Source organism: Microcebus murinus, chromosome 14, assembly GCF_040939455.1.
Source record: "Microcebus murinus isolate Inina chromosome 14, M.murinus_Inina_mat1.0, whole genome shotgun sequence".
Lineage (NCBI taxonomy): Eukaryota > Metazoa > Chordata > Mammalia > Primates > Cheirogaleidae > Microcebus > Microcebus murinus.
This window is the reverse complement of record NC_134117.1, coordinates 76,642,922-76,670,722: the sequence shown is the minus strand read 5'-3', so window position 1 is coordinate 76,670,722 and position 27,801 is coordinate 76,642,922. Positions and strand designations below refer to the sequence as shown.

The 27,801-nt window shown below is 37.0% G+C and overlaps 1 protein-coding gene and 1 pseudogene across 1 annotated transcript in view; one reads left to right on the top strand and one right to left on the bottom strand.

Moving 5' to 3' along the window:
• Positions 1-27,801, bottom strand: part of LOC105860117 (poly(ADP-ribose) glycohydrolase) — a 128,036-nt gene that overhangs the window by 64,693 nt on the left and 35,542 nt on the right. Inside the window, 2 exon segments of the mRNA XM_012744592.2 lie at positions 4,155-4,312; positions 8,133-8,225. Coding sequence (XP_012600046.2) covers positions 4,155-4,312; positions 8,133-8,225 — 251 coding nt within the window.
• LOC142875624 (small ribosomal subunit protein uS5 pseudogene) lies at positions 22,860-23,711 on the top strand (annotated as a pseudogene).

Genomic DNA, 27,801 nt, shown 5'->3' with positions numbered 1-27,801 from the left:
CAGCTACCCAGGAGGCTGAGGCAGGAGGACTGCTTGAGGCCAGGAGTTTGAGACCAGCCTAGGCAACATAGCAAGACCCCATCTCAAAAAAAACCACAAGAAAACACAAAACCAAAACAAGTTATTTTTCTTTATTAAATTATGTGCTTCTCTAACAGAGTGTCATAACAACATGCCCCTCTCTTTTACATAGAGGTATATACAGGCTGCCATAGGAACCCAAAGGAGTAGCAAACCTATTCTAGCAGAATCAGACATACTAGAAAAAGTGATAAGTGAACTGAGTTGTGAAGGAGGAATAAAAGCTATACGGAGGAGAGAAGAGTACTCAGGCAATTGTAAAGTTTAATAATACTACATAAAAGTAAGAATTCAGAAACTGGCTCATCCCTTCTCTGTAACCCCAGGGCACTTAACACACAGTGGAGAATATTATAGTTGCTCACTGTATATTTGAACTAAACTGAATGACTAAATACTATTCTCTTAAAATAAACTTAGCTACTGTACAGATTTGGAAAAACAGGTTAAAAACATGCCCCTTACAACTGGTATTTATGCAACCAAAGAAGATATGATAATTCTCTCAGATGACATTATTTTACATTGTTTGCTGCTCTCCTCCAACCCTCAGTATTGATAATGAAGAGTAACTATATATAACAACAAAGATTTTCATAGATATTTTCAAGTTTGAGAGCTTTAAACATACAACCCTAGAATTGTGACGGTCTGAGTATTCTATATTAAAATCATCTGCTACACTTTCATCTGCTAAAAAATAAACTGAACCAAAATGTCTTACTTTTAAATTTTTAAATTAAAAATTTTTATTAGGTACTGACAGGTGAATTCTAGAATTTTTCTCATCTTAAGACAGAGAAGCATTCTATAACTTTACAAGGCTAAAAATATGGCCTTTGGAACTGATACTCTATGACACTGGAGAGAAATGTGAATCCATATCTCCACTGTCACATAGAGTTAGAAGAAATGCTGCCCGTATAAAGTAAGTTGTCTTAGAAAAATGACACATGGCCAGGTGAGGTGGCTCACACCTGTAACCCTAGCACTTTGGGAGGCAGAGGTGGGAGGACTTTTTTTTTTTTTTGAGACAGAGTCTCACTTTGTTGCCCAGGGTAGAGTGAGTGCCGTGGCGTCAGCCTAGCTCACAGCAACCTCAAACCCCTGGGCTCAAGCAATTCTCCTGCCTCAGCCTCCCGAGTAGCTGGGATTACAGGCATGCGCCACCATGCCCGGCTAATTTTTTCTATATATATTAGTTGGTCAATTAATTTCTTTCTATTTATAGTAGAGACGGGGTCTCGCTCTAGCTCAGGCTGAACTCCTGACCTCAAGCAATCCACCCGCCTCGGCCTCCCAGAGTGCTAGGATTACAGGCGTGAGCCACCGCTCCCGGCCATGGGAGGACTGTTTTAAGCCAGGATTAGGCTGAGCAAGGAGACCCCTTCTCTATACAAAATAGAAAAATTAGTCGGGCGTGGTGGTGTGTGCCTGTAGTCCCAGCTATTCAGGAGGCAAACGTAGGAGGATCATTTGAGTCCAGGAGTTTGAGGTTGCAGTGAGCGATGCTGATGCCACTGCACTCCAGTCCAGGTGACAGAGTGAGACTGTCTCAAAAAAAAAAAAAAAAGAAAGAAAAGAAAAAGAAACAATGACACCCTAGTAGGAATGAGAACACCTACCACCCAGATCTTGGTCTCTAAATACCACTGTACAATTAAAAAAACAAGAATTCTTGAGAAAATGGCTGATTACAGTGTTGCAGCACTGGATGAGCCTGGAACATCTTATGGTGATAGAAAGAAAGGAAATGTTCAAAAAAAGCATAGAGCTTATCAAAAGAACACAGGAGCCAACCTGAAAGAGCGCTAATATCCAAAGCTAGAACAATTTCAGCAGCAAGATAAATAATGATAGCATTAAATTTTAACTCATACAATAAATGAATTCATGAGTCCATTCTGATAAAATAAAAATGGAGAAGGGACACTCCTCATTACAATATTATTTCAATTAATAAATGTAGAAGAGGGAAATAGGAAAATAACAACAGGCAAACACTTGAGAAATAACCATTGCAGACAATATCCACCATTGGATGCTAAAATTAGTAGGGTGTAATGTGAGGCAAAACAGTATTTACATAGTGTTTTATCTCCCCTAAAATATTTATTAATACCAAAGAGAAAGATAGTAACTTTATAGTGGAAAAACTGAGGAGACACTACTTTAGCCAACAGATCAGCAATAATAGTAAGTATCACAATCCCACTGAAGTGATGCACTGAGGACACAAGATCATTTCCATGGCATTGTGTCAAAAATGCATGACCTCATTCCAATTGTGAAAAATCACCCCAACCCAGATTGAGAACATTCCCCAAAATAACTGATGAGTAGCCTTCAAAAGTGTCAAAGTCATGAAAGAAAATAAAAAATTAAGGAATGGGTTAGAGAAGACTAAGCAAACAATTAAATGAAATGTGGACTGCTGAGTAGGATCCAGGAGCAGAAAAAGGATAGCAAGCCAGGTGTGGTGGCTCATGCCTACAATCCCAGCACTTTGGGAGGCTGAGGCCAGAGGATCACTTGAGGACAGGTGTTTGAGACCAGCCTGGGCAACATAGCAAGACCCTATCTCTAAAAAAAATTTTTTTTTTAATTAGTCAAGCATGGTGACATACACCTATAGTTCTAGCTACTTGGGAGGCTGAGGTGGAAGGATTGCTTGAGCCTAGAAGGGCAAGGTTATAGTAAGCTATGATTAGGCCACTATACTTCAGCCTGGATGACAGAGCAAAGAGCCTGTCTCTAAATATGTAAAAAAATAAAAAAACGAAAGAAAACAGTAGAAAAACTGGTAGAATTAAAATAAGGTCTATAGTTAATAGTATTATAGCAATGTTAACTTACTGATTTTGATCATTATGATGGTTACATAAGATGTTAAGATAACATCTTATGTAACTATGAAGCTAAGTTTTATACAGGAATTCTTGGTACTATTTTTGCAACTTTTCTATAAGTCTAAAATCAGTTCACAATAAAAAGTTTTTAAAGAAACTATATAAAAAAGGCAAATTAAAGTAAGTGGTATTACTGCACTATTCCACTTTGAAGACCAAAACAGTATAACAAACAAAAGTGGTTTTTGTTTGTTTGCTCCGTGACTGTACCTCCTACTCCGCACACTGCCCACACTGACCCAGTGACAGAGGCAAGATAGGGGTGATTAGAGATGGTGGGAAAGGCATTACTCACAACCTACTAGGAAAGAGGGACACACATTATAGTAATTTTCTGAAGTCTTGCCCCCGACATTAGGGAAGAAAACTCATATTCTATTTATAGATCTCATAAAGATAATTCTCAAGTGAAGAAAGAAACAGAGGTGGGGATAAGGGCCCGGGGAACAGGGAGGGGGGATTATATTCATTTGCCACAAAGATCCCTTTACAACGTTTTTGTAGATGATAGGGTAGTCATTTGGGAAAACAGAATTTAAAGCTTTATCAATACCTTCACAAGATATTAATTCAGTCAAACAATTTGAACATTGCTTTGTTTTCCTTTTTAAAACATTACACTGATAAATCAATCATGTCTATAAAAAAGTCCAAGTCACCTTTCACTTTTCATCTTAATAAGTATATTTTTCAAGTCTCATATGATAACCTCATGACTTTATACTCTCATTTTATAATACCTTTATGAAAAGGAGGACTTTTATCCCACCTTTAACATTATTTCAGCATATAAGGGATATAAATACAACAAATGTTGCCATGAATAATCAAACTGAAGAGGCACATGGAATCTATAGCACTCAGAGAAAGACAACAATCTGAGAGGATGGGAAGAACATGGGCTTGGGAGTAAGACAGGCCTCAGAAGAAAGCTCAATTCTGTGACATACTGGCTCTAGGACATCAATCAAGTCCTTTAATCTTTGTGAATTTTAACCACCCTGCCTGCAAAATGGTAGAAACGTCACTTTACTTTATTGCAAAGATTAAATGAGATAATTGTATATATAATGGTTGGCCCATAGCAAATCACTTAAAAAATATTATTGGTTCCTTCCACCTTTCTCTATTTCATTGTTAAAGAGGTGTTCTCTGAAAACATACCGATTGAAGTTAATGTCTGGGTAACTAGAATACTCTGATTTCATCTTAGCATTTCGTCGTGGAAATGTGCAGAAGAAAGCATTAGCTAAAAGACTGGCAATCTGTTCCTGTGACATTGTGATGGAATGATTCATCTTCTGTTTCAGGAGTGGTATTGGCTGATAGAGGAAACAAAAAATACAAACAAGATGAGCAATAATTAGTTTAGCAATTTCGAAAGCAGAGGCACCAAATTGCATTTGCTAAATCAAGGCAGGAATAATTTCAAGCCACTCTTGAATCCTTAAATCAGCAATACTGTTAGTCAAGGGCTGTTTATCAAGCATGATTGGAAAAATGTACTTATTTGACAAACTGCAGATTTCTAATCAATAATAATGATAGTGAAGAGAACACAAAACATTACTTATTAGTGAAAAAGAAGATTGCTTTAGCAAGTAAATAAAAACACATTGCCCATGTAATGAAAAATTAAAACAAAGATGAAACAAATATGCAATCCTGCTTATTTTGTTATTTACATTAAAAATTGTTGGGCAGAACAATTATTTTAATTCTAAATAAATAATCTAAGTAAAATAATTTAATAAATAAGTCTTTTCCTTCTCATTCTGAATCATGCCTCACACTGACAATTTCATTATGTGAGGAAATCTAACTTTATTAAAGTAACTAATGGAACATGTAAAAATCATCACAGAGTTACATATATATAATTTGCAACAAGATAGGCATTTCCAAGTCAAGGAAGATGCAGGACATTTTTTCTTCAAATCTTTTATGTCTAAAATGTCTTCTAGTTGTACCAAACCCAAATTCACTGACTTTTTATTGTCAGTATAATCCACAGGACCTGAGTACTGTGTTCAGTGGGTTTTATTCTATTTTAAATGATAAACTATCTTTTTCTAAGACATGCTAATAAAACCAAAGACCAACTATCAGTTTACCCATTAGCTTACCATTAAGTTTCAAAATGTTCCCATGTAATATTCAGAGATGCTTGTCCTTCTCCCTTTCAGTAAGACCCAGAACTAAGAGTGCTGGGTATCTGCACTAATCTTAAACCAGTGTGCCTACAGATCCTGCTTATACCTCAAGAATCAAAATGAACCCAAGGAAAGGCAGGCACCACAAATCAAAACTGCAATGCTGTAGTAATCAACTTTTCTCTAACTATCAGGAAATACACATCATTGCTAGAATATGCATTTAATAGGAAAAAGAACAGGTTAAACTTGCAATTCAACTATTTTTCTTGGAAAAATTCAAAGGTAAACAAACAAGAGAGGAAGGTAAAGAATTTATTTTCACTATGGTATCCAAAATCTTCCCTCCTTTCAGGCCTTACCGAGCACCTTTCTCAGAAAGAGGAAATAGAGAGCTCATACTGATCTCCATTTTCCATCCTATATATTAATTCAGACCCAGCAATGAGTTTAGAAAAGGTGACAGTGTATCAGTGGCTTAAAGCAAACCTTTACTTGGTTTTAGTGAGAAATGAATTTTTAACTACCATTTACCAAATTATTCAGAAAAATTATTTTAAAAATTAATGGTAAATATTTTAGGCTTAATGGACTTTAATCATAAATATTTCTTGTCTCCCATATAAACAAATAGTGTAATTTTAAATAGAGTAAATAATCTCTGCTCTCTCTTGACAAGGAGAAATGCTCATATTTGGGGAAATGAGAAGATGTAAATCTTATTGTAAAGCACTCAGCTAGACAAAATAAGAGGCTGGTTAGTCACTATGAACCAAGACATTTCAAAATGTTCCTATCTAGAATTTGTTTCAATTTTCTTTTTATAAAACTAAAATTTACCTTTTAGATTTGGCCTCAAGTACGTTCATGTGATACATCATTAAATACCAACAAATATAATTTAATTTGCCAAAAGACATATTTTGATCTCAACTTGGTATCTGAACTTTCATAGTAAAGGCTGACTTTCGGTAGAGGGCAGAGCACAGAATAAGGATGCTCGCCATTAATACACTCATGAAAGAAGAAAGTTGTTCTATGCCAAGACAAAATAAAAGGCTAGGAGCCAAGAGTTTGATTTGGGTTTTACCAAATGACTTCTTGTAGCCCACAAATTTAAATGCTTTTGAATAAAATTTTCTCATTAAATAAAATATGGAAGCTTTCTCTCCTAAGCATGAAGGGAAGAGAAGAAGATTAAGTGATCTACACCTAAAGGCCAAATAGTTTGACTATAAACTACACATTGAATCCAAAAAGCATTTATTAATAATTAAGCATCATGCAAAACCCAGGGACATAAAGAGGATCTCACTTGAAGGAGATTATAATCTGGTGGTAGGTGATATATAATGATAGGAATTATAAAATAGTATGTTAATTATGATTTGAATGCTATAAGAGGGATAAATCTTGGCTAGGAGAAACAGGAAAGGCTTCACAGAAGTAAAAGTCAGAACTAGGAGGTAGTGAGAGATTTTACTAAGTAAGGAAAAGAGAGAAAGAAAAAAGAATGAACATATAATTGAGCAAATAACTTCCAACAGAAACAAGAAGACATGTTTTAAAAAATATTTCACCCACTCAAGACTAAAACATTTCAGACATAATGCATTCCTACAGTAAAAGCAAAGTTACATAAAACTGGAAAAATCACAGTAAAATGTTACCAAATGTGGCATATTGAAAAACATTCAGTGGTTCTCAATGGAAGGTGGCATGGCGCCCAGTAGGCATTTGGGTGGTTTTGTGGTTGCCCCAATGACTGTGTTTGTGATTTTTAGGGTGTCCCAAAGACATACTGCAATGAGTGGGACCATCCCACACACTCAGAAATTGTTTCACCCAAATGTCTGTAGGGACCCTATGAAGCAACAATGTTAGAACCCTAGCTAGCATCCGTGCAGCAAGAGGGGCTGGACCTAGAAATAAAAGACAAAGGCAAATTCAAACCACTATTGTGAAAAACATAGGAAGAAAATTATGAAGAACAAAACAATCTCTATGGAGGCTTGAAAATATGCTTACAAATTCTTTTGATACTCATCCCTTTAAGAGATAGAGTCTAATACCCCTTCCCTTGGGTAGAGCTAGACTTAGTGACTAGCTTCTAAATGAACAGAAACGTCAGAAATGATCCTGGTGCCTTCAGAAACCAGGTCACAAAAGACACTGCAGCTTCTTTCCTCTCTCCTTTGGATTGCTTGCTCTGGGGAAGTTAGCTACTGTGTCATAAGGACATCCAATCAGCCTATGGAGAGGCCTGTGGTGAGGCTTCCTGCCAACAACAACATGAGAGAGCCAACTTAGAGGTGGGTCCCAGTCTAGCCTTCAGATGACTGCAGCCCTGGCTGACATCCTGACTGCAAGCAAGAGAGACCTTGAGCCACAACCACTCAGTGAGCTAAGCTGCTTCTGAATTCATGTCCAACAGAAACTGTGGGATTATAAATGTTTAATTGTTTTAAGCCATTAAATTTTGAGGTAATTTGTTATGTAGCAATATATAGCTAATATACTCCAAACAAAATGAAATACTACAGATTCTTTCTTTTATTTTTAAAAGGTAAAGTACCATGAACTCATTTGTTATAAAATACATTACTTTGAAGAAGGTGAGGAAGGAGTGGGTAGTAGTAAGCTTTTTTGAGAATAAAATATTCCAAAGCCATTAGTATGTTTTGAATAATGTCTATATTTTTTTAAGTTAGAGATTGTTTAAACAATCTTGTAAAAAGAAAAGTCTTGAGTAAACAAACTTCAACAGTGTAAACTGAAGCTCAGAAATTGAATACTGCATTTTTAATGTCCTTTTGCAGAATTCGCTCTAGCCTCTAACCTTTTCCTTAATATAGCAAAATTACCATACTCTTTGGCAAAAATTGTTTCTCATATCTCTCTCTCTCTCTCTGACCTGGGCCATTAGAGTTTAAAGGAAATTCAATTTAGAGTTTCAGGAAAGCTAGAGACAAAGTTATATTCCACTAACCTGGGTGCAAATATTTGGCAGACAGAGTGCAATTTTCACCATATCAGGCAAAATAGACTGATATAAATGTTGAGCTTCTGCTTCTTCAAGTACCTGAAAACCAATATATGAATAATATTAACCAGTGAATAATAACCAATGAGTGTTTGTTATGAAATTAAATTATATATCTGCTTTTCACAGAATTTCATAAGGAGGCACATTATCATCATCATCAAACACATGTAAAAAAGTATACCAACAGGAACACCAACAAATTTAAAATATTCACTTCCAAATGCATATAATTAATGCCCTCTGAAAACAAATTAAGCATCCCAAATATCAAATATCTCTCACATCAACATTCACAATTAAATAAAATATGTGCAAATAACAAATAGTACATTCTGCCCTGGTTACAACTAAAAACTGCTAGATGACCAAGGGCTCTTTCAGAAGTCCCCAAGGACCCATCTAGCTTCAACAGTGTGTAATTTTTTTAAAAAATCACCACAAAAGCCACACTATTTCAGAGCATACTGTATGGGTCAAATCTAACCTACTGGGTAGTAAACAGTGAGATTTCCTATGCCTTTAGAATTTTCCTTTTCTAGGAACCCTTGGGAAGTTAAAACCACAATTCTCATAATCTGAAGCACGAGAAAGATGGCAGTCACAGTCCATCCATTTTTGTCTTTTATGATTTCCTATCACTATAAGGGTTTAGATATTACTTTAGGCCCTTTAATCCAATTTCTCTGTAACATCAGGATATTTCTTTAAAAGTACTGAAAATGACAATACTCAATTTAGAGATATTACATATAGTCAGAATCAAAGTAAATCATTTATTTACTTGAAATCATATTTTAACTAGAAAAGGTCTCAGTTATAATCCAGTCTGATCTTGTCATTATTACAGAGAAAAGAAAGCTGAGCCAAGAGGTTAGCTGATCATCCTAGATTGACGTAAATTAGCAACTAGACCAGAACCCATGTGTTCTGGTCTCTACTCCACAGCTCTCCCCACTTCCCTACATGACCAATGTTTAGAGTTAATGAGGAGGCAGACTCTTCATAAATACCTCCAGATTGTCTTGGCTATCAGGAGCTAAATGAAATAAAGGTAAAACCATTAGTTTATCTGCAGCTGGACAAGATATGTGTGTAAATAGAAAAAGTAACAAAGACAATTTACATTCATTTTGGTTTTGCAGGTAAATTCTAACACTAAGAATTTTCTTTATACCAAAGCTCTAACCCAACCTATATTTACTTCTCTCTTTAGATTAAGGTAGTGAGTAAACTGATATTCAGAATGAACAGAAAGATATTTGCAATTCAGGGAGTTTGGGATTCAATTAATCATCAGTATATAGAAAATTAAGCAAGTGAACAAAGACAATTATTAATTCTGGGGAAAACAAAAAGTTGTTCTTCTTGTACAAAAGTTGTATAAGAGAGGAAAAGCAATAGCCCAGATATGAATGGTGTTTATACTATCCAACTGAAAAAAGCTGAATACTGATATAACTGAAATGACTATGACAACTATAGTGAAAAAATGGGGGTGTAGAAATAAGGCCTGTATTAGTGGTAGTGGGGGAAGTGAAAACAGCTAAATCCTAATCTTCTGAAGTAGGAAGTCAATACATTTAAACAACAAAAGAAAGAAAGGTAAACAGTTCAGAGTGGTTAAATGGCTGCCTCTTCATGTTAAGCCTCTTTAACTCTGTTAAAAATGAAAACTAAATTATTTTTTAAATCACAAATTCTTATAAGACATTCTATTTTAGAGGTACACACTAAAGATACTTGTTTTCCTATATCTGAAAATGTATAAAATATATTAAGGAATTTGTTTAAAATATTCAAATTCTTCCTGCTTATAATTTATCTTTTTGCTTTTTAAAACTTTTTATTTTAAAATAATTATATAGTCATAGGATGTTGCAAAAATAGTATAGAGAGGTCCAGTATACCTTCATCCAGTTTGCCTCAATGATTATATTTTACATAACTATAGCACACTATCAAAACTAAGAAATTAATGACATAATACATATCATTCTATGCCATTTTATAACATATACATTTGTGTAATCACCACCAAAATCAAGTTACAGAACTATTCCACTATAACAAAGATCTTGCGCTACTCATTTATAGTCACACTTAACTTTCTTTCTTTCACTATTCCTAACCCCTAACAACCACTAATCTGTTTTCCATCTCTGTAATTTTGTCATGTTACATACATAGAATCATATAGTATGTGTCCTTTCAAATTGACTTTTTTCACACAGTGTAATGCCCTTAAGATCCACTCAAGTTGTTGCAAGTATAAATAGTTCATTCCTTTTCATTACTGAGTAGTATTCCATACTATGACTATACCAGTTTGTTTAGCTGCTCATCTACTGATAAACACTGGTTGTTTCCAGTTTGTGGCTATTACAAATAAAACTATCTTTTACTCTCAGTCTGCCTATACTGTTGTCTGCAATGACTTGCTATAAATAGCACAGTATGTCACTTTGTTAATCTACTCTGTAAATCTGTCTTTTAATAGGTGAATTTAGGCCATTTATGTTTAAATGCTTATTTCTTTCTGTTTTCTTTTCCCTTCCTCCTTGTGGGTTACTTGAACATGGTTTAGAATTTTGTTTATCTAAAGTGTTTTTCATTGCATCTCTTTGAATAGATTTTTTTAAGTGGCTGCTCTAGCATTACTTTATATATGACTTATCACCATTTACTACTGGTAACAACATTTTATCAGTTCTGTTAAAGTGCAGAGACTTTACTTCCTTTAAATCCTTTTAATTTTCCCATTTATAAGATAAATGTCTTTAATATTTCCTCTACATATATTCAAAACTATATTAGTAGGCCGGGCGCGGTGGCTCACGCCTGTAATCCTAGCTCTCTGGGAGGCCGAGGCGGGCGGATTGCTCGAGGTCAGGAGTTCGAAACCAGCCTGAGCAAGAGCGAGACCCCGTCTCTACTATAAATAGAAAGAAACTAATTGGCCAACTAATATATATAGAAAAAATTAGCCGGGCATTGTGGCACATGCCTGTAGTCCCAGCTACTTGGGAGGCTGAGACAGAAGGATCGCTTGAGCCCAGGAGTTGGAGGTTGCTGTGAGCTAGGCTGACGCCACGGCACTCACTCTAGCCTAGGCAACAAAGCAAGACTCTGTCTCAAAAAAAAAAAAAAAAAAAAAAAAAAACTATATTAGTGTTTTATAATTTTTAAAAACAGTGAAAAAGAAAATATCAAACACAGGTTATAACATTCAAAAGGAGAAAAAAAAGTCTATTATATTTAATAGTTCTTTCTTCCTTCCTGATGTTCCAAGATTTCTGCTGTTATCATTTCCTTTCTGTTTCAAGAAACTCCTTTACACATTTTTTTAGGGTAGGTCTACTCATGACAAATTCTCTCACTTTTTCTTCATCTGAGAATGTCTTGGTTTCCCTTTCCTTCCTAAAAGAGTATTTTCACTGGATCTAGAATTCTGGGCTCACAAAATGTGCCACTTACTTCATTCTGGCCTGCATTTTTTCTCATGAGAAATTCATTGTCATTCGAATTGTTTCCCCCTAATGTGTTCTCTCTCTCTTGCTGCTTTCAAGATTTTTTCTTTGCCTTTGGTTTTAAAAAACTGTGACTATAATATATCTTGGCGTGGATTTCTTTGGGTTTATCTTATTTGAGGTTCACTAAGCTTCTTGAATCTGCATGTATGTCTTTTGCCAAATTTTGGAAGTTTTCAGCCATTATTTCTTTCAGTATTTTTTTCAGTTCTACTCTCTTTCTCCTCTTTCTGGCAATCCAATGACACAAATAGTAGATCTTTTATTATAGCTCCATGGGTCTGTAAACTCTGGGTTTTTGTATGCTTGTTTTTAGTCTATTTTCTGTTGTTCAGATTGTGTAATTTCTCTTAATGTTTTTGAAGTTCACTGATTCTTTCCTCTGTCATTCCCTGTCTCCATTAAACTCATCCAATGAATTTTTAAAAATAATTCAGTTCTAGGCCGGGCGCTGTGGCTCACGCCTGTAATCCTAGCTCTTGGGAGGCCGAGGCGGGTGGATTGCTCAAGGTCAGGAGTTCAAAACCAGCCTGAGCAAGAGCGAGACCCCGTCTCTACTATAAATAGAAAGAAATCAATTGGCCAACTGATATATATATATATAAAAAAAATTAGCCGGGCATGGTGGCGCATGCCTGTAGTCCCAGCTACTTGGGAGGCTGAGGCAGAAGGATCACTCGAGCCCAGGAGTTTGAGGTTGCTGTGAGCTAGGCTGACGCCACGGCACTCACTCTAGCCTGGACAACAAAGCGAGACTCTGTCTCAAAAAAAAAAAAATAATAATAATTCAGTTCTTATATTTTGCAGTTCTAAAATTTCCATTTGGTTCTTCTTTATAGCTTCTATTAATACTTCTTTACTGGTACTCTCTATTCTTTCATTTGTTTCAAGCATATCTGTAATTGCTCATTGAAGCCATCTGTGTTATCTCAGGATTGGTGTCCACTGATGTTCCTTTTTCATTTCAGTTGAGATTGTCCTGGTTCTTAGTGATGAGTGATTTTTTTATTGAAATCTGGATATTCTGAATATTTTAAAACTTTAGATCTTATTTAAATCTTCTGTTTTAGCAGGCCTTCTGTGACACTGTGCCAAAAGGGGAAGGGAATAGCTACCTCAATACTGCCAGCTATGAAAAATATGCCAGAGGTGAAAATTCAGATTCACCACTCAGCCTTTGGCGCCCGTGGTAGAAAGAGGGAGACGTACCTTGATACTACTGGGTTGGGATGAAAGTTCAGGCTCCCTCTTAGGCCTCTGCTGATACAACTCTGGTGCCATGTCTTTCCTAGGGTCCCACAGTCCCTAGCTGACCAGCCTTCTTCCCTCCATCTTTCAGAGTCTTATGTTTGTTTTATATACAGTTCCATTGTTCTTAGCCATATTTAAGGGGAGGGATAAGAAGTGTCTATTCAAACTTTTTTTTTTGAGACAGAGTCTCACTCTGTTGCCTGGGCTAGAGTGCCTTGGCATCAGCCTAGCTCACAGCAACCTCAAACTCCTGGGCTCAAGCAATCCTGCCTCAGCCTCCCAAGTAGCTGGGACTACAGGCATGCGCCACCATGTCCAGCTAATTTTTCCTATATATTTTTAGCTGTCCAAGTAATTTTCTTTCTATTTTTAGCAGAGATGGGGTCTCGCTCTTGCTCAGGCTGGTCTCGAACTCCTGACCTTGAGAGATCTGCCCACCTTGGCCTCCCAGAGTGCTAGGATTACAGGTGTGAGCCACCGCGCCCGGCCTAAACCTAAAGATTTTTAACCTCAAGTGCCTTAATAGGCTAACTGTTCTCCTGTGGGCACCTGTTCTTATCTTTTAAAACTGACACATGAATGGCTGCCACTATGTTCTGTGGACAAGTTTTATAATATCACTATTTATCTGATGAAGCATTATTGTACTGCACTTCTTCACAACTGTCAATACTTTAGACTTATGTCTAATACTGCTTTGGAAACACAAATGAGAACCTAAAAAATGACATTTAAGAACATAATCAACTCAACTACTATTTGAGATGGATGCACAATCTAAAAAACCAACATGATCTTATGCTTTCTCACGAATTAGTATCTTTATGCAAATTTCACCTCTTACTGAAGTAGTTATTAATCTGTACAATACAAACTGAGATGCAAGCAAAAAAAGTTTTTTGGGTTTTTTTTTCAGACAGAGTCTCACTTTGTTGCCCAGGCTACTTACTAGAGTGAGTGCCGAGGCATCAGCCTAGCTCACAGCAACCTCAAACTCCTGGGCTCAAGCAATCCTCCTGCCTCAGTCTCCCAAGTAGCTGGGACTACAGGCATGTGCCACCATGCCCGGCTAATTTTTTCTATATATTTTAGTTGGCCAATTAATTTCTTTCTATTTATTGTAGAGACATGGTCTCGCTCTTGCTCAGGCTGGTTTCGAACTCCTGACCTCAAGCAATCCGCCTGCCTCGGCCTCCCAGAGTGCTGGGATTACAGGCGTGAGCCACCACGCCCAGCCTAAAAAAAGTTTTTAACGGAAATTATTTCTTAATTTTAAAAAGTCCAAGAGCTGTTTGTCAAATATTCTATAACAATTAAAGAAAAATAAACATTATTTATGAAGATGATAATCAAAATTATAAAGAAGATAAGCATTTATATGATGGTAAAAAGGAAAGCTGTATTAAATTCTCCCACAAATAAAGCCCTGCCCTCTACTGGATAGTCTGCATAAATAATTATATGCAGCAAGTATTTCCCTGTAACTTTTACTCTAGTCCCATAAATGGATTATGTATATATTTCAATCAAAATTGATACAATGAATTTCAAAATCGAAATCCTATGTTTACCATCTCTTCTCTTTAGATTACAGATTCATTCAGCTGGCTCGTAAACAAACATCTGAGTATCTATTTTGTGTCAGACACCTGTGCCAGAAGATGACAAAACAGTAAACAATAACAGACATGGTCACTGACCTCATGAATCTCATGGCAAAAAGCCCTGTACTCTCTCTGTGACCCTCATACTTTTGCCCTAACCTTGAAGAATCACAATAACTGCAACCTCATCGTGGTGACTGTGGAGAGGCTGTCTCCTACCTTCCTTCAGCATGTAGAAACACGGAAAAGCTACTAAAATAGAGGAACTGAATTTGCCAAAAGACAAAACATTATAAATGATTTAAATATCTACCAACATCAAAATAGAAAAGAGATATTTACTTATTTCTTTTTTCTTAGAATATATGACCAACTAAATCTGTTAACTGTGCTCTAATATTTATTAAATACATATTTATACATGACTAAAGAACCATGTCTGACATACATAAACTACTAAAAATAAATATTGACTACTGAACTTTGAAAGAGAAGTGAAATCTGTACCTGGTAAAATCAGAAAACCAATGTCATTTCAATAAAGGAGAAACTTCCATGGATCTTTCAACAGTTCACAGTAAATAGCTTTTAAAAAGTACGAAATCACAGCCAGGCGCAGTGGCTCACGCCTGTAATCCTAGCACTCTGGGAGGCCGAGGCGGGCGGATTGCTCGAGGTCAGGAGTTCAAAACCAGCCTGAGCAAGAGCGAGACCCCGTCTCTACTATAAATAGAAAGAAATTAATTGGCCAACTAATATATATAGAAAAAATCAGCCGGACATAGTGGCGCATGCCTGTAGTCCCAGCTACTCGGGAGGCTGAGGCAGAAGGATTGCTTGAGCCCAGGAGACTGAGGTTGCTGTGAGCTAGGCTAACGCTATGGCACTCACTCTAGCCTGAGCAACAGAGAGAGACTCTGTCTCAAAAAAAAAAAAAAAAAAAAAAAAAGTAACCAATCACAAATCAGCAATATAAGAAATATCACAAGTCACTCCATTTTCTCCATTGATCTAAACCTATTTAGATCCCAGAAACATTTTGAAAAGTTACTAATAATCTTCTTTAATGAAAAATATCAAATATAATTTATATAAAGAGTCTAGAACATCAAATTCGATTAGATGATCTTTCAGTATAAAAGTATATCACTCCAAAATCCAAATAAAGAGGAAAAACTTTCATAATCCTATGATGCTAATATTAACATAACCACTACTTACAACTATTTTTATCTGACATAGGTGCATTTATCAGTTGAAATTATGTTGCTTAAACAATTTACTATATTTTTAAGCTAATATGAAAACAAAAGTATTTTCCACTTTGCTACCTAGTCCTTATAAACATCACTAAAAGCAAAATATTTCTTAAAAGTTGTGCATTTTCACTGTAGAAATTAACATAAACAAAAAGGAAAGAAATATTGACCATAAGCCCACTGCCAAGATATCTACTGTTAACATATTAGGATATATCCTTCCATGCTACTATCTACTAAAGTATGTAATTTCTCTTAAGGAATCCAAAAGATACCCACCCCCCAAAAAGTCTGTATTTTGTTTTCACTTAACAGAGTGGGTATTTTCCCACATAAGTAAATAGAACCCTGCGTCGCCATTTTTAATAGTTGGGTATTTGGACATATTATAATTTATTTCTCTAATTCTTTTATGATGAGCTTACAGGTATTGGTCAATTTTCCATTATTATAATTATCACTGCAATGAATTTCCTTGCACATACATCTTTATGTATCTGTTGACTATCTCTGTAAGTGAAAATGCTATATCAAAAAACATGGGCTTGTTTTTTTTATTTTTAAGGGTGGTGAGGTATGTTGTCAAACTGTCTTTCAGAAAGGCTCTATAAATTTATATTACCACCACTACTATATAAGAAAGTACTCAACTCCATACCTCTAATAATACATATTTTCATATATATATATATTTTTTGAGACAGTTCCTCGCTCTGTTACCTGGGCTGTAGTGGCATCATCATAGCTCCCTGCAACCTCCAACTGCTGGGCTCAAGCAATCCTCTGCCTCAGCCTCCCGAGTAGCTGGCACTACAGACCATGTACCACCATGCCTGGCTAATATTGTCTATTTTTTGTAGACACCAGGGCTTCACTCTTGCTTAGGCTGGTCTCAAACTCCTTACCTCAAGCAATCCTCCCATCTCAGCCTTCCAGAGTGCTAGGATTACAGTCATAAGCCACCACTCGCAGCCCTTCACATTTTTTTTTTATTTCGGCATATTATGGGGCACATTCTTATTATGTTTGTAATTTGATGGGCTAAAAAGACACTTCACTATTTTTTTACATTTCTTTGACTACTACTAATGTTAAACTTTTCATCAGTGAGACTCTGTCTCAAAAAAAAAAAATCATATGGCTTTTAAAATATGAATCTAACCTTACATTTCTGAAATAAACCCCACTTGATAATGATGTATTATTCATTTTACATATTACTAGATTCCATTTGCTAATATTTTATAAAATCTTTATCACAGTAGTATCAGAGGCATGCTGGCTTTATAAATGTGTTAGAAACTGCTCCCTCCTCCTATTTTCTCAGAGTTTCTATAAAATTCGTTTACATCTTTCTTAAATGTTTGAAAGAACTGATCAGTGAAAACATCTAGGCCTACACGGTAACCAATTTTTAATTGTGCATATTTTGCTGACTATTAATCTTTTGTCTCTCATATAGGTTAAAATATTTTCTCCTGTCATAAAACTACCATTCAGTTTTATTATCTTTATTTTTAATATCCAGAATAAATAGTACACTTGTACCTCCAAAGCACTGAGACTTTTCCAGTTTTATCTTTATCCATTCTGTCACTTGCGTACTACACTCTAGTGATACTGAACTATCTGCAACTCCCTAATGTACCAGACTGACTTTCTCATGTACTGTGATCAAATCACAACATTTTGAACCTATTTTTTGACTCATAAAATGAAAATATCTACCTTGCAGGGATGTAGTTAGAATTATAAGCTTTTCAACAAATAATAGCTACTATATTGATGATGATACATTATTTTGCCTTCTGCTTTAATATTTTATTACTCTCAAACCACTAATTATGCTTCAAGACTTGGTTCACAAATCCCTCTGAAGCCTTTCCTGACTTGTCTTTCTCTGTGGCTCTATAGCCAAAAGCACATACTTGTATTAGAGCATGTATTATAGTTTATTATAATTATTTATTTGTATGTTTTATGTCATCCTCTAATCTGTGGAACACTGCAAAAGCAGGGATTGTGTTTCTAACACCTTGTATTCCCAGTACCAAGCATAGTATTTAGTGCTCATTATTATTTGTTGAATAAAGAGGTGATGAAAATAAAAACATTATATTTTACCCTCAAAGTATTCCTGCAAGATAGAAAGGATAAGGGCATCTAGAGAAACTAAAGCTCAAAGAAAATAAAGCAATTTGCCCACATTCAAAACTTACTGACATACAATGGGACTAGATTGCCAGGGTTTTTCTTCCCAGGTTCACAAGGAAGGGTATTTTAGAGAAAGAAGCACTGGCCAAGAAACTGGAAGACTACAGGTATAGGCCTAGATCTGCATTTACTCTCTGTATCAACCACAGAAAAATCCCTAAGTTTTTTATTTCCTCATCCATAACAAGCAGAATTCTAATGTAACTAACAAAGTTATAAAGTCTCAGATATGAGTGTTTTATGAATTCTAAAGCTCCATATACAAATACAAAGTATTATTATCTAATGGGCTAGTAATTCTCAACCTTTCTAGAGCCTCCTCCTCTTTTTATCACCCCCACATCAATTAACTGCCAAGTCCTATTGATTGATCCAGTGGGGCCTCACATGTTCATTACCTCCTCTTAATCACTACTAAGCTGCCCTGACTCAGCCCCTCACCCAGTCTCACCAAGATTACTATAATAATCTAACTGCTGCCCTGCTGCTAGCCCACCTTCAGTTTCTCTGGTGTGTCCCTCCTCCACTTGAAAGCTTTCAAAGGCTTTTCACTGCCTTTTCAATACCGAACAAATTCCTTGAATTTGGGTCAAGCTATCTTGCTCTAGATGCCTATCTAGTCTTATTTAGCATATACATAATGCACACACACACCTCCCCTTCTGTGCATTTTACAGAGGTAACTAGCAATTCACTCAGCAATTCACTCTTCTATAGCACCTACTTGTGCTTCCACAGATACTAATTTCCTCTATTCCTGGAATACATTACCTCCTTCCTTAACTCTAAACCTTACCTAACCCTTTGATATCTTGATCAAACAACACTTTACTTCAAGTCTATACAAATTTCTTCTCCAGCTAGAAGGTAACTAACTCTCCCTCTTGTAATTTATTTGTACTCTTTTTCACAAGACACTTAAGACTTTATGCTTTATGTTGTAGTTACTTATGAACATGCCTTCCAACCCTTACTAGAAAGCCTTCTAGCCTTTAAGACAAGATTTATGGTTGATTCACCATGCCCAGAAAAGTGATGTTCATATGACAGTGTCAATAAAAATATATAAAATTAACTGGCACTTTTTATCTGGCTTAGATGATTTTACAAAGCTTATGCTCCTACTTTCCATTGCCTTTTAGAATCTCTATTGCTTAGCAAAAATATTATAGGTTTTCTTCTAAGTTAATAAACTATGTATAGACTGAGCTTTCTTTAATATACCTTAAGCTTACTAGAGCTACCTCCAGGGTTTCCTGAGTCTGAAAGATTCATATTTCAAAAATTAAAAGAAATAATATATGTCAGTTAAGATCTCTCAGATCCACTTATTCTTCAGGCATGTTTTTAGAGTATAAAAAAAAATTAAATGTTAGAGGAAAAAGAAAAATTATGGCACTAAATTAAGTTAGGGTTTTAAAAAAATCAGCTGGAAAAGGTGAAAGTTTCTAATATTTATCTGTGCACGACTCAGGCTGACACTTTGAAGAGAAGAATGTGACAGCTTACAAGAAAACAAACTCACTCATTCCCCTTAATTTCTGAAGGCTCATGGAAGTCTGACAGGCTAGCTACAGGGTGATCTCTCATGTGTATCGCCCATGACAATTATGGCTTCAATAAAAATGTTCTCCAAATTTTAATAAAGCCAAATTGGCTTTCAGGAAATAGCTAGTCTAATATTTTCATATTTAAGAAGGCATATTTCACAAATTATTAATAGCAGCTAACTAATTAATGGATATAAATAAGACTATCCAAACATTTTATCTCATGGCATGATGTGAAAGGCCGAGTGCTCCCAGAGGTCAGCAGCAGTGACACCTAGAAAGGGCTGTGCTGAGGAGTCACACTACCTCTCTGCTTTCTTCCGGTTTGGTCTGGTTTTCCTCTTAAAACAACTATGAAGACTTTCCCTGTAAATTTTCAAACTGCTATGACTCAAATCTGGGAAATGCTGATAAAAATCACAGTTCATTATAAGCATTTGAAATTATTTGCTCTATGGATAGATAAATGAGATACAAAGAGTCCTTAAGATATTTGTTCTGTGATTTACACTGGAAATAATCTACATTTGTCCTTATATTATTAAATAATTTGACAGTTGTTTAATATGGGATAAGTCGGGACACTATAGACACTTGTTTCCTCCCCATCAATGGTTGCCAGCAGAAGGGGTAAAAAAAAAAAAAAAAGGAAAAAGAGTGCTAAGTGATGCAATCTCCTTTCATTCTTAATCTCTACTCCTACTGCCCAGCTCACATCAGCTAGGACAAGGAAGAGAAAGAAGGAAGGAAGGGAGAAGGAGTCTTCCTGCCAATCCTCAACATAACCCTGTTTCTAGTCTCTCCCAATCAATGCTATTTCTAACGACAGAACTCTGCATTAGCTTCTCACTTAAGAAAACAAGCCATCAAAGGCTTAGAATTCACAGCCTTTCTTGTATGGGGTAGAAATTTTGTCATCATGACTCCTAATTTCAAGTAATTAACAACTAATCTGGGAACACAATCAGTTTAGGAAGAATACCTTCATCTAGTTCATGAATCAAAATATGCCTCTAATTAAAAACAGTCACACTATTTCCTACTCAAATTTCATTAAACACAAAGAACAGAGTTGTGTAGGTTTATGAAACATAGAGGAAGCGCTTCTCTGAACAGCATTTACCATACAATCACTATCTTTTTCATGCTAATAATAAAATACACAGAGTATTCATACCTTAGAAAAATAAAGCATAATGACACACCCTCATTACCCTCCGTCTCCAAAGAAGAATTTACTTCTCAATATTGTTATGGTAAATGACTATTCCTAGGAAATAAACCCACACTAGCACAAGATGCTCTGATAGGTCTTTCCCATCTCTCACTTCTACTACTATATGACTGCACAGCCATAGCCAGCAATCACTTTTGCAAACACCACTAACCCATAGTGCTATTATATACAAGCCAACAGATATTTTCAATACCATACAGTCACACTATTATCCATCTTTTATAGACAGACAATCAAACTCATATGACAAGATTTCAGAGAAACAGCTAATGGTGATGTAAGTTTTCTAGCCCTGAAAGCACAATGTATTTAATTTGTGCAAGAAATACAAGTGAGCAATAACTTCAATCTTTTACTACAGTTTACACTTTTAAATAATAGGAAGGGGGTTTCTGAACTATAAGAAAGTACTTGCTGAGGCAGGAGGATCACTTGAGGTCAGGAGCTTAAGGCTGCAGTGAGCTATGATGCCACTGCACTTGAGCTGGGGCGACAGAGCAAGACTCTGTCTCACAAAGAAAAGGAAAGTACTTGGTTTTACTGTTAAGTACTTTTCCAGATTGTTCAATGATAGTTTATCACACCACTAATAAAAAAAATTTGTCATACAAATAATGTGCATATATACATATTACAGTGATTAATCCTAAATTTAACTCTTATATTATACAGTATGAATTATAATTAATATTATAGTCCAAAGTTCACACTTATTAAGGCTGAAACAAAAATGATTTTCCTAAAACGTCTGAGAACACCCCCTGGTGGCAGATTCTTTGGAGAAAAAATAAAAATGCAAATGCATTAGTTAAAACAAATGCTATTACAATGAAAGTATCTTTTTAAATAACTGACCAAGTTCTACTAAGCAACTCAATTATTTCAAGTAATATCCAAAGTAGAAAAAATTCTAAATGTGATCAAAGAATATTGAGAAATTTCACAAGTTCTCTGTGAGGGTATCTGACCTGCCAGCAGTCTTTCTGTAAGAAGATGATGTCGGACGCAGAAGAAACTTTCAGGATGACCTAGTACGCTGCTATCCAACCGAGCTTTCTACAGTGATGAAAATCTGTATCTGCACCGTTCAAGACAGTAGTCATCAGCCACATGTGGCTACTGATCACCTGAAATGTGGCCAGTGTGACTGATAATTTTAAATTTTATTTCATTTTAATTAATTTCAATTTAAATGGCCACATATGGCCAGTGGCTACTGGGACTGTACAGATCTAGTCCTTCTTGTTACCCCATTCCAGTGAAAGTCACCCAAGCAATGTAAGGAAAATTTAGAGGTTCTCAGACATATGTAGATACAACTACAGAAGACTAATCTGTAGCTTTTTGTTTAGGGGGTTTTAAATGTATCTAAGTTTATTTAACTGCATCAGGCTACTTTTTGGTAACTGCAATCATTTTAAAATAAGGAATGTGGCCAGGCATGGTGGTCATGCCTATAATCCTAACACTTTGGGAGGCTGAGGCAGAGGGATCTTTTGAGGCCAGGAGTTCAAGACCAGCCTGACCAACATAGGGAGACCCTATCTCTACAAAAAATTTAAAAATAAGCCAGGTATAATGGCATGCTTATAGTTCCAGCCTAGGGAGGCTGAGGCAGGAGGATCACTTTAGCCTAGGAGTTCAAGACTGCAGTGAGCTATGATCATACCACTGCACTCCAGCCTGGGTGACAAAGTGAAACCCTACCTCTAAAAAAATAAAATAAAATAAGGATGAGTGTGAAAATGGTCTAATATTCCTCTTGACATGATTGTGGTTTTATAGCCTATATAAGACTGCTGACATGTGAAGAATGTTGTAGCGTTTAGCTACATCAAATAAAACAGATTAAGAGTGAGAACAGTCTAACAGGTACAGCCTTCCCCTTCTATTTAACTATAGTCATATGTTGCTACTTAGTCCAAATACATGTTGAGCACCCACTTTGTCTGAGATATCAGATTGAGTATTATGAGGAATAAACACAAAGATAAACAATGCAACGTTTCTTCTCTGAGAAAACACCAAATGGCAGATAACCCAGGTGCAGCAGGAGGGCCTGGAGACCCCAGGAGCCCTGGAATGGGAAGGCTTTGGCAGCAGCATTCATGACCGTGGTCTGGGCCAGGGTGGAGGCCACGGAGCACACGGAGGCAAGGCTGAGGACAAGGAGTGGATATTCGCCACGAAGCTGGGCTGCCTGATGAAAGACATGAAGATCAAATCCCTGGAGGAGATCTACATCTTCTCTCTGCTCATCAAGGAGTCCAAGATCATTGACTTTTTCCTGTGGGCATCTCTCAAGGATGAGGTTTTGAAGATTATGCCAGTGGAAACGAAGACCTGCACTGGCCACTGGACCAGGTTCAAGGTGTTTGTTACCACTGGGGACTACAATGGTCACATGGGTCTGTGTGTTAAGTGCTTCAAGGAGGTAGACACTGCCAACTGAGGGGCCATGATCTGGCCAAGCTCTCCATTGTCCCCATGTAGGACAAAAGCTACTGGGAGAACAAGATCAGCAAGCCCAACATCGTTCCTTGCAAGGTAACAAGCCACTGCAGCTTTGCACTAGTATGTCTCATCCCTGCCTCTAAAGGAACTGGCATTATCTCAGCTCTTGTGCCCAAGAAACTGCTGCTGATGGCTGGTTTTGATGACTGCTACACCTCAGCCAGTGACTGCACTGCCACCCTGGGCAATTTTGCCAAGGCGACTTTTGATGCCAGCTCGAAGACCTATAGTTATCTGACCCTTGACCTCTGGAAAGAGACCCTATTCACCAAATTTCCCTACCAGGAATTCATTGACCACCTTGTCAAGACCCACACCAGAGTCTCTGTGCTGAGGACCCAGGCTCCAGCTGTGGCTACACCATAGCATTTTTATAAAAAAATAAAATAAAATAAAGTGAGGCCGGGCGCTGTGGCTCACGCCTGTAATCCTAGCTCTTGGGAGGCCGAGGCGGGCGGATTGCTCAAGGTCAGGAGTTCAAAACCAGCCTGAGCAAGAGCGAGACCCCGTCTCTACTATAAATAGAAAGAAATTAATTGGCCAACTGATATATATATAAAAAATTAGCCGGGCATGGTGGCGCATGCCTGTAGTCCCAGCTACCTGGGAGGCTGAGGCAGAAGGATCACTCAAGCCCAGGAGTTTGAGGTTGCTGTGAGCTAGGCTGACGCCACGGCACTCACTCTAGCCTGGGCAACAAAGCGAGACTCTGTCTCAAAAAAAAATAAATAAATAAATAAAATAAAATAAAATAAAATAAAATAAAATAAAATAAAATAAAATAAAATAAAATAAAATAAAGTGAATTAAGCCTGTTTAAAAAAAATGCACTGTCTCTATCCTCTAGAAACTTACTACTTTTTGAAGTAAAAATGCCATGTAACAACCATATAGGTTACATATATTGGCCTCATCTTTTCCCTCTACCAGTTGCCAATCTCAAATGGTCAACTATTACCTTACACAAATAATTCCTAAATCTCTCAAAAAGAGACTGTGACATAAGACCCACATTTCTGTGTGCTAGATGACTCCCCTTGAATATCTTGAACTAGATCGAGAAATATTTACTGAGCATCAGTGATAAACTAGAAATTAGGGCTAGATGCCCTGGAGAAGTTTAGCCTCACAAGGATGCAGACATTTTGTAGACAGATCATGTCTTATGTGACAAGTGCATGGAGTTGTGTACAGAGAGGAATGTTTAGCAGAGGTTGCGAGGACAAAAAAGGGTACCCAGAGGAGATAAAGATTGAGCTGAGTCTTGAAGGATGGATTAAGAGCAAGCAAACAGCATGATGCAGAACCACAAATAAATTAAGTGATTAGACTATCCAGTTTGGAGCAGGAAAGTAGCATGAAATGATGCTGCAGAGGTAGGCAGAGGCAAGGTCATGGCTGCCATAAATATCACCCGATAGAGCTGAAAATAGATGAATTGCCACAGAAGGTTTTAAGATATATATGCTTCAGATAGCTCACTGTGTGTGAGCAGCATGAAAGATGGATTCCAAGGGACCAACAATGTACATAGGGGTCAGCTAAATGACTGTTGCAATGCAATCTACCAACTGAGTCACAATGATGGTATAACTGAGACACATATGACAGAAACAGAGGCAAGACTCAAGAAGTGCTTAAGGAAGTTAAATTGTGGCATCTTACCATAAGATGAGTGAACGGTAGATAAGCAGGAGAGGTGGCTGAGACACAGTAGGACAGCTAAGATGATTAACGAATTCTAGCTTGAGTGAATGAATAGACGGTGGAACCATTCACAGAGAATCTGTAGTAGGAGTGGTAATAAGGCTAGTTTTAGATACTCATGGAATATCCAGGTGTATAAATCCAATGGGCAATTAAATTAGAAGCTGACAGAGAGAAAGATTTGAAGATAAAAGATTGAAATGTCATCTTCATTAAGTGGTATTTACAGTTCTTAGCTGGAGCTTCCAGATAGCTGTGGATGCTCCTGGAGGGTGGGGCATCAGAGGAGAGCATGGAAGATCCACACCTCTTCCCACAGGCCTTGCCCTATGCATCTCTTTGTAATATCCTTTATAATAAACAGGTAAATGTAAAACCAAACAAACAAAAAATAAAGTTCTTAGCACTATGTTAAGTGTTAGAGACATAAGAAAGAACAAATCACAGCCTCCTACAAGGAAGAGTATGGAAGATGGATAAGTAGAAAGTTGACTACAGGACCTTGAGTAATAATGATGTGTCAACATAGGTTCACCAATTTTAAGAAATATACCGCTCTGGTAGGGAATACTGATAATGAGTATGCTATGCATGTATGCATAGGGGCAGGGAGTATATGGAAAATCTCTGTATCTTTGCTCAATTTTGCTGTGAATCCAAAACTTCTCTAAAAAGGAAAGTCTAAAAAACAACGTTTTAAAGTAAATTACAGAAGTGACAGCCACACTGAATACTAAAAGTCAAGCAGGCATTAACCAGGCATCGGGGAAAGAGGAAGGAGGCCAGAAAAGGTATAGTAATATATGTACCCTAAAGTATGATTCTGTTTTAGACAAGCTGAATTTAAGGAATGGAATAAGACTAGCTTTGCCTTTACAATAACAAGAAAGAGAAGAATACTGAAACCCTTGACATGAAGAAACTGAATTTCCCTTTTAGATGGCCTCATATCTCTCAGTGAGGTGTGAAGTAGGAGCACATGGACACTGTAGTGTGGATAAAGATTAGAAAACAACAAAAAGGTTTGGAATCATAGAGTAATGAGGAAATACATAAAAGACAACAAGAACCAAAGACCAAGTTAAGATTTAATAATAAACTCTCAGTAAGGCCTATCAGTCAGATTTATTATTTCCCCCTTCTCTCCTTCCCTTTCTTTCTCTCTCCCTTTCTTCCTCCCTTCCTCATTACAACTGTGCTTTGCAAGCGTGTTCCATGGAATACTAGATACAAGGGAAATAAGCTGTTACCCAGAAGCTGTCTATAAATAAGTCTGGAAAAAATGTTTAATAAAACAAAACTAAGCATATTTCTTTACTATAAGATTGCACAGAATCATTCTCAGTTGGAGAATATAATGTGAGTATTTTCCACCACATTAACCATTCAACTCCTTTATTTACAAAGTATTCGAGTGATACAACCTGGGACACAGTGGGCCAACAGCAAAAGGGTAGAAGCAGTGGACACCTTAAAAAACAGAGAACACAGTAGGAATAATAGAGTAGAAAACTAAGAGGCTGTTGTAGGAGAGGAATTCAGAACTTGTGACCTCAGAGAAGGAGCTGGCCCAGGGGATAATCAGACCCAAACTCTGGTCATCTGTGATCATATGGGTTAATGAAGTAGAGGGTCTCACACAGACTTGGGTCTGACTAGTATATGGGTCATGAATACAAATATCAATCAAGTTGCCCAAGTTGATGTCAGGTAACAGGTGAGAGGAAAGGCGGTGTCAAAGATGGGCAGATAATCAGAATGGGAAGAGGGAATATAACCAGATGGCAAAGGATTCAAAGAAACAAAGACTGGAATGTGGTAGGTAGGCATCCTCCCTAAGTCAGTGCTTTCAAATGATGCCAGATCTAAAGCCATAGGCCAGGGGTCTTCAAACTTTTTAAACAGGGGGCCAGTTCACTGTTTCTCAGACCGCTGGACGGACGGCCGTTCGAGAGTGTGGCACACATTCCACACATATGCACTGTGGACCCGGGACAAGTCGGCTGCTAAGCAGGACAGGCAGCGGTGGCAAAAACAGCCAGTGGGCTGGATAAATGTCCTCAGCGGGCCGCATGTGGCCAGTAGGCCATAGTTTGAGGACGCCTGCCATAGGCCATGAAGGCTAACTTTTTCTAAGCTCTTCTTCTTTCTACCTTTAATTCAAGTCTTTGAACTTATAGGGCCTCTTAAATTTTATTCAGTTGGTTTTTATAATGAATCTTCCCCTTTTCCTAACCATTTCCAATTGACCTAATGTTTGAGCAGTTCAAACTGATTCAGTTTCTTTCCTCGGTGCTATGTCAAAGACTGACTGACAGCAAGCACCACAGTCCACAGATAAAAGATGAGAGCCCACTTAGATCCATACTCTCTAAGCCTTGGTTTTTAGTTCTTCATTTATGAAATGGAAATATTAATAGTGTCTACCTAATGTGGTGGTAGTTAGAATTGAATGAGACAAAGCATACTGCTTACACTATACTTGGTATATAGTACAGCTCTCAATAATAAGCACTATCACCGTCTCCACCACAGATAATCAAAAAGGATGCTCCAGCAAACACAGAAGAGATATTTACAAGGAGGATCTCATAGATGGGGTAAATGTAGAAGGAGATAGGGCTATGCCTACAATAGATAAAAGTTTCCAAAAGAAGAGAAGTTGGAATGGTCTGCAGCTTAAGCAGCAGAATTGGAATAAGTGTCCAGGAGTATAAAGCAAGACAGGAGTCAACTATCAGTGCATATG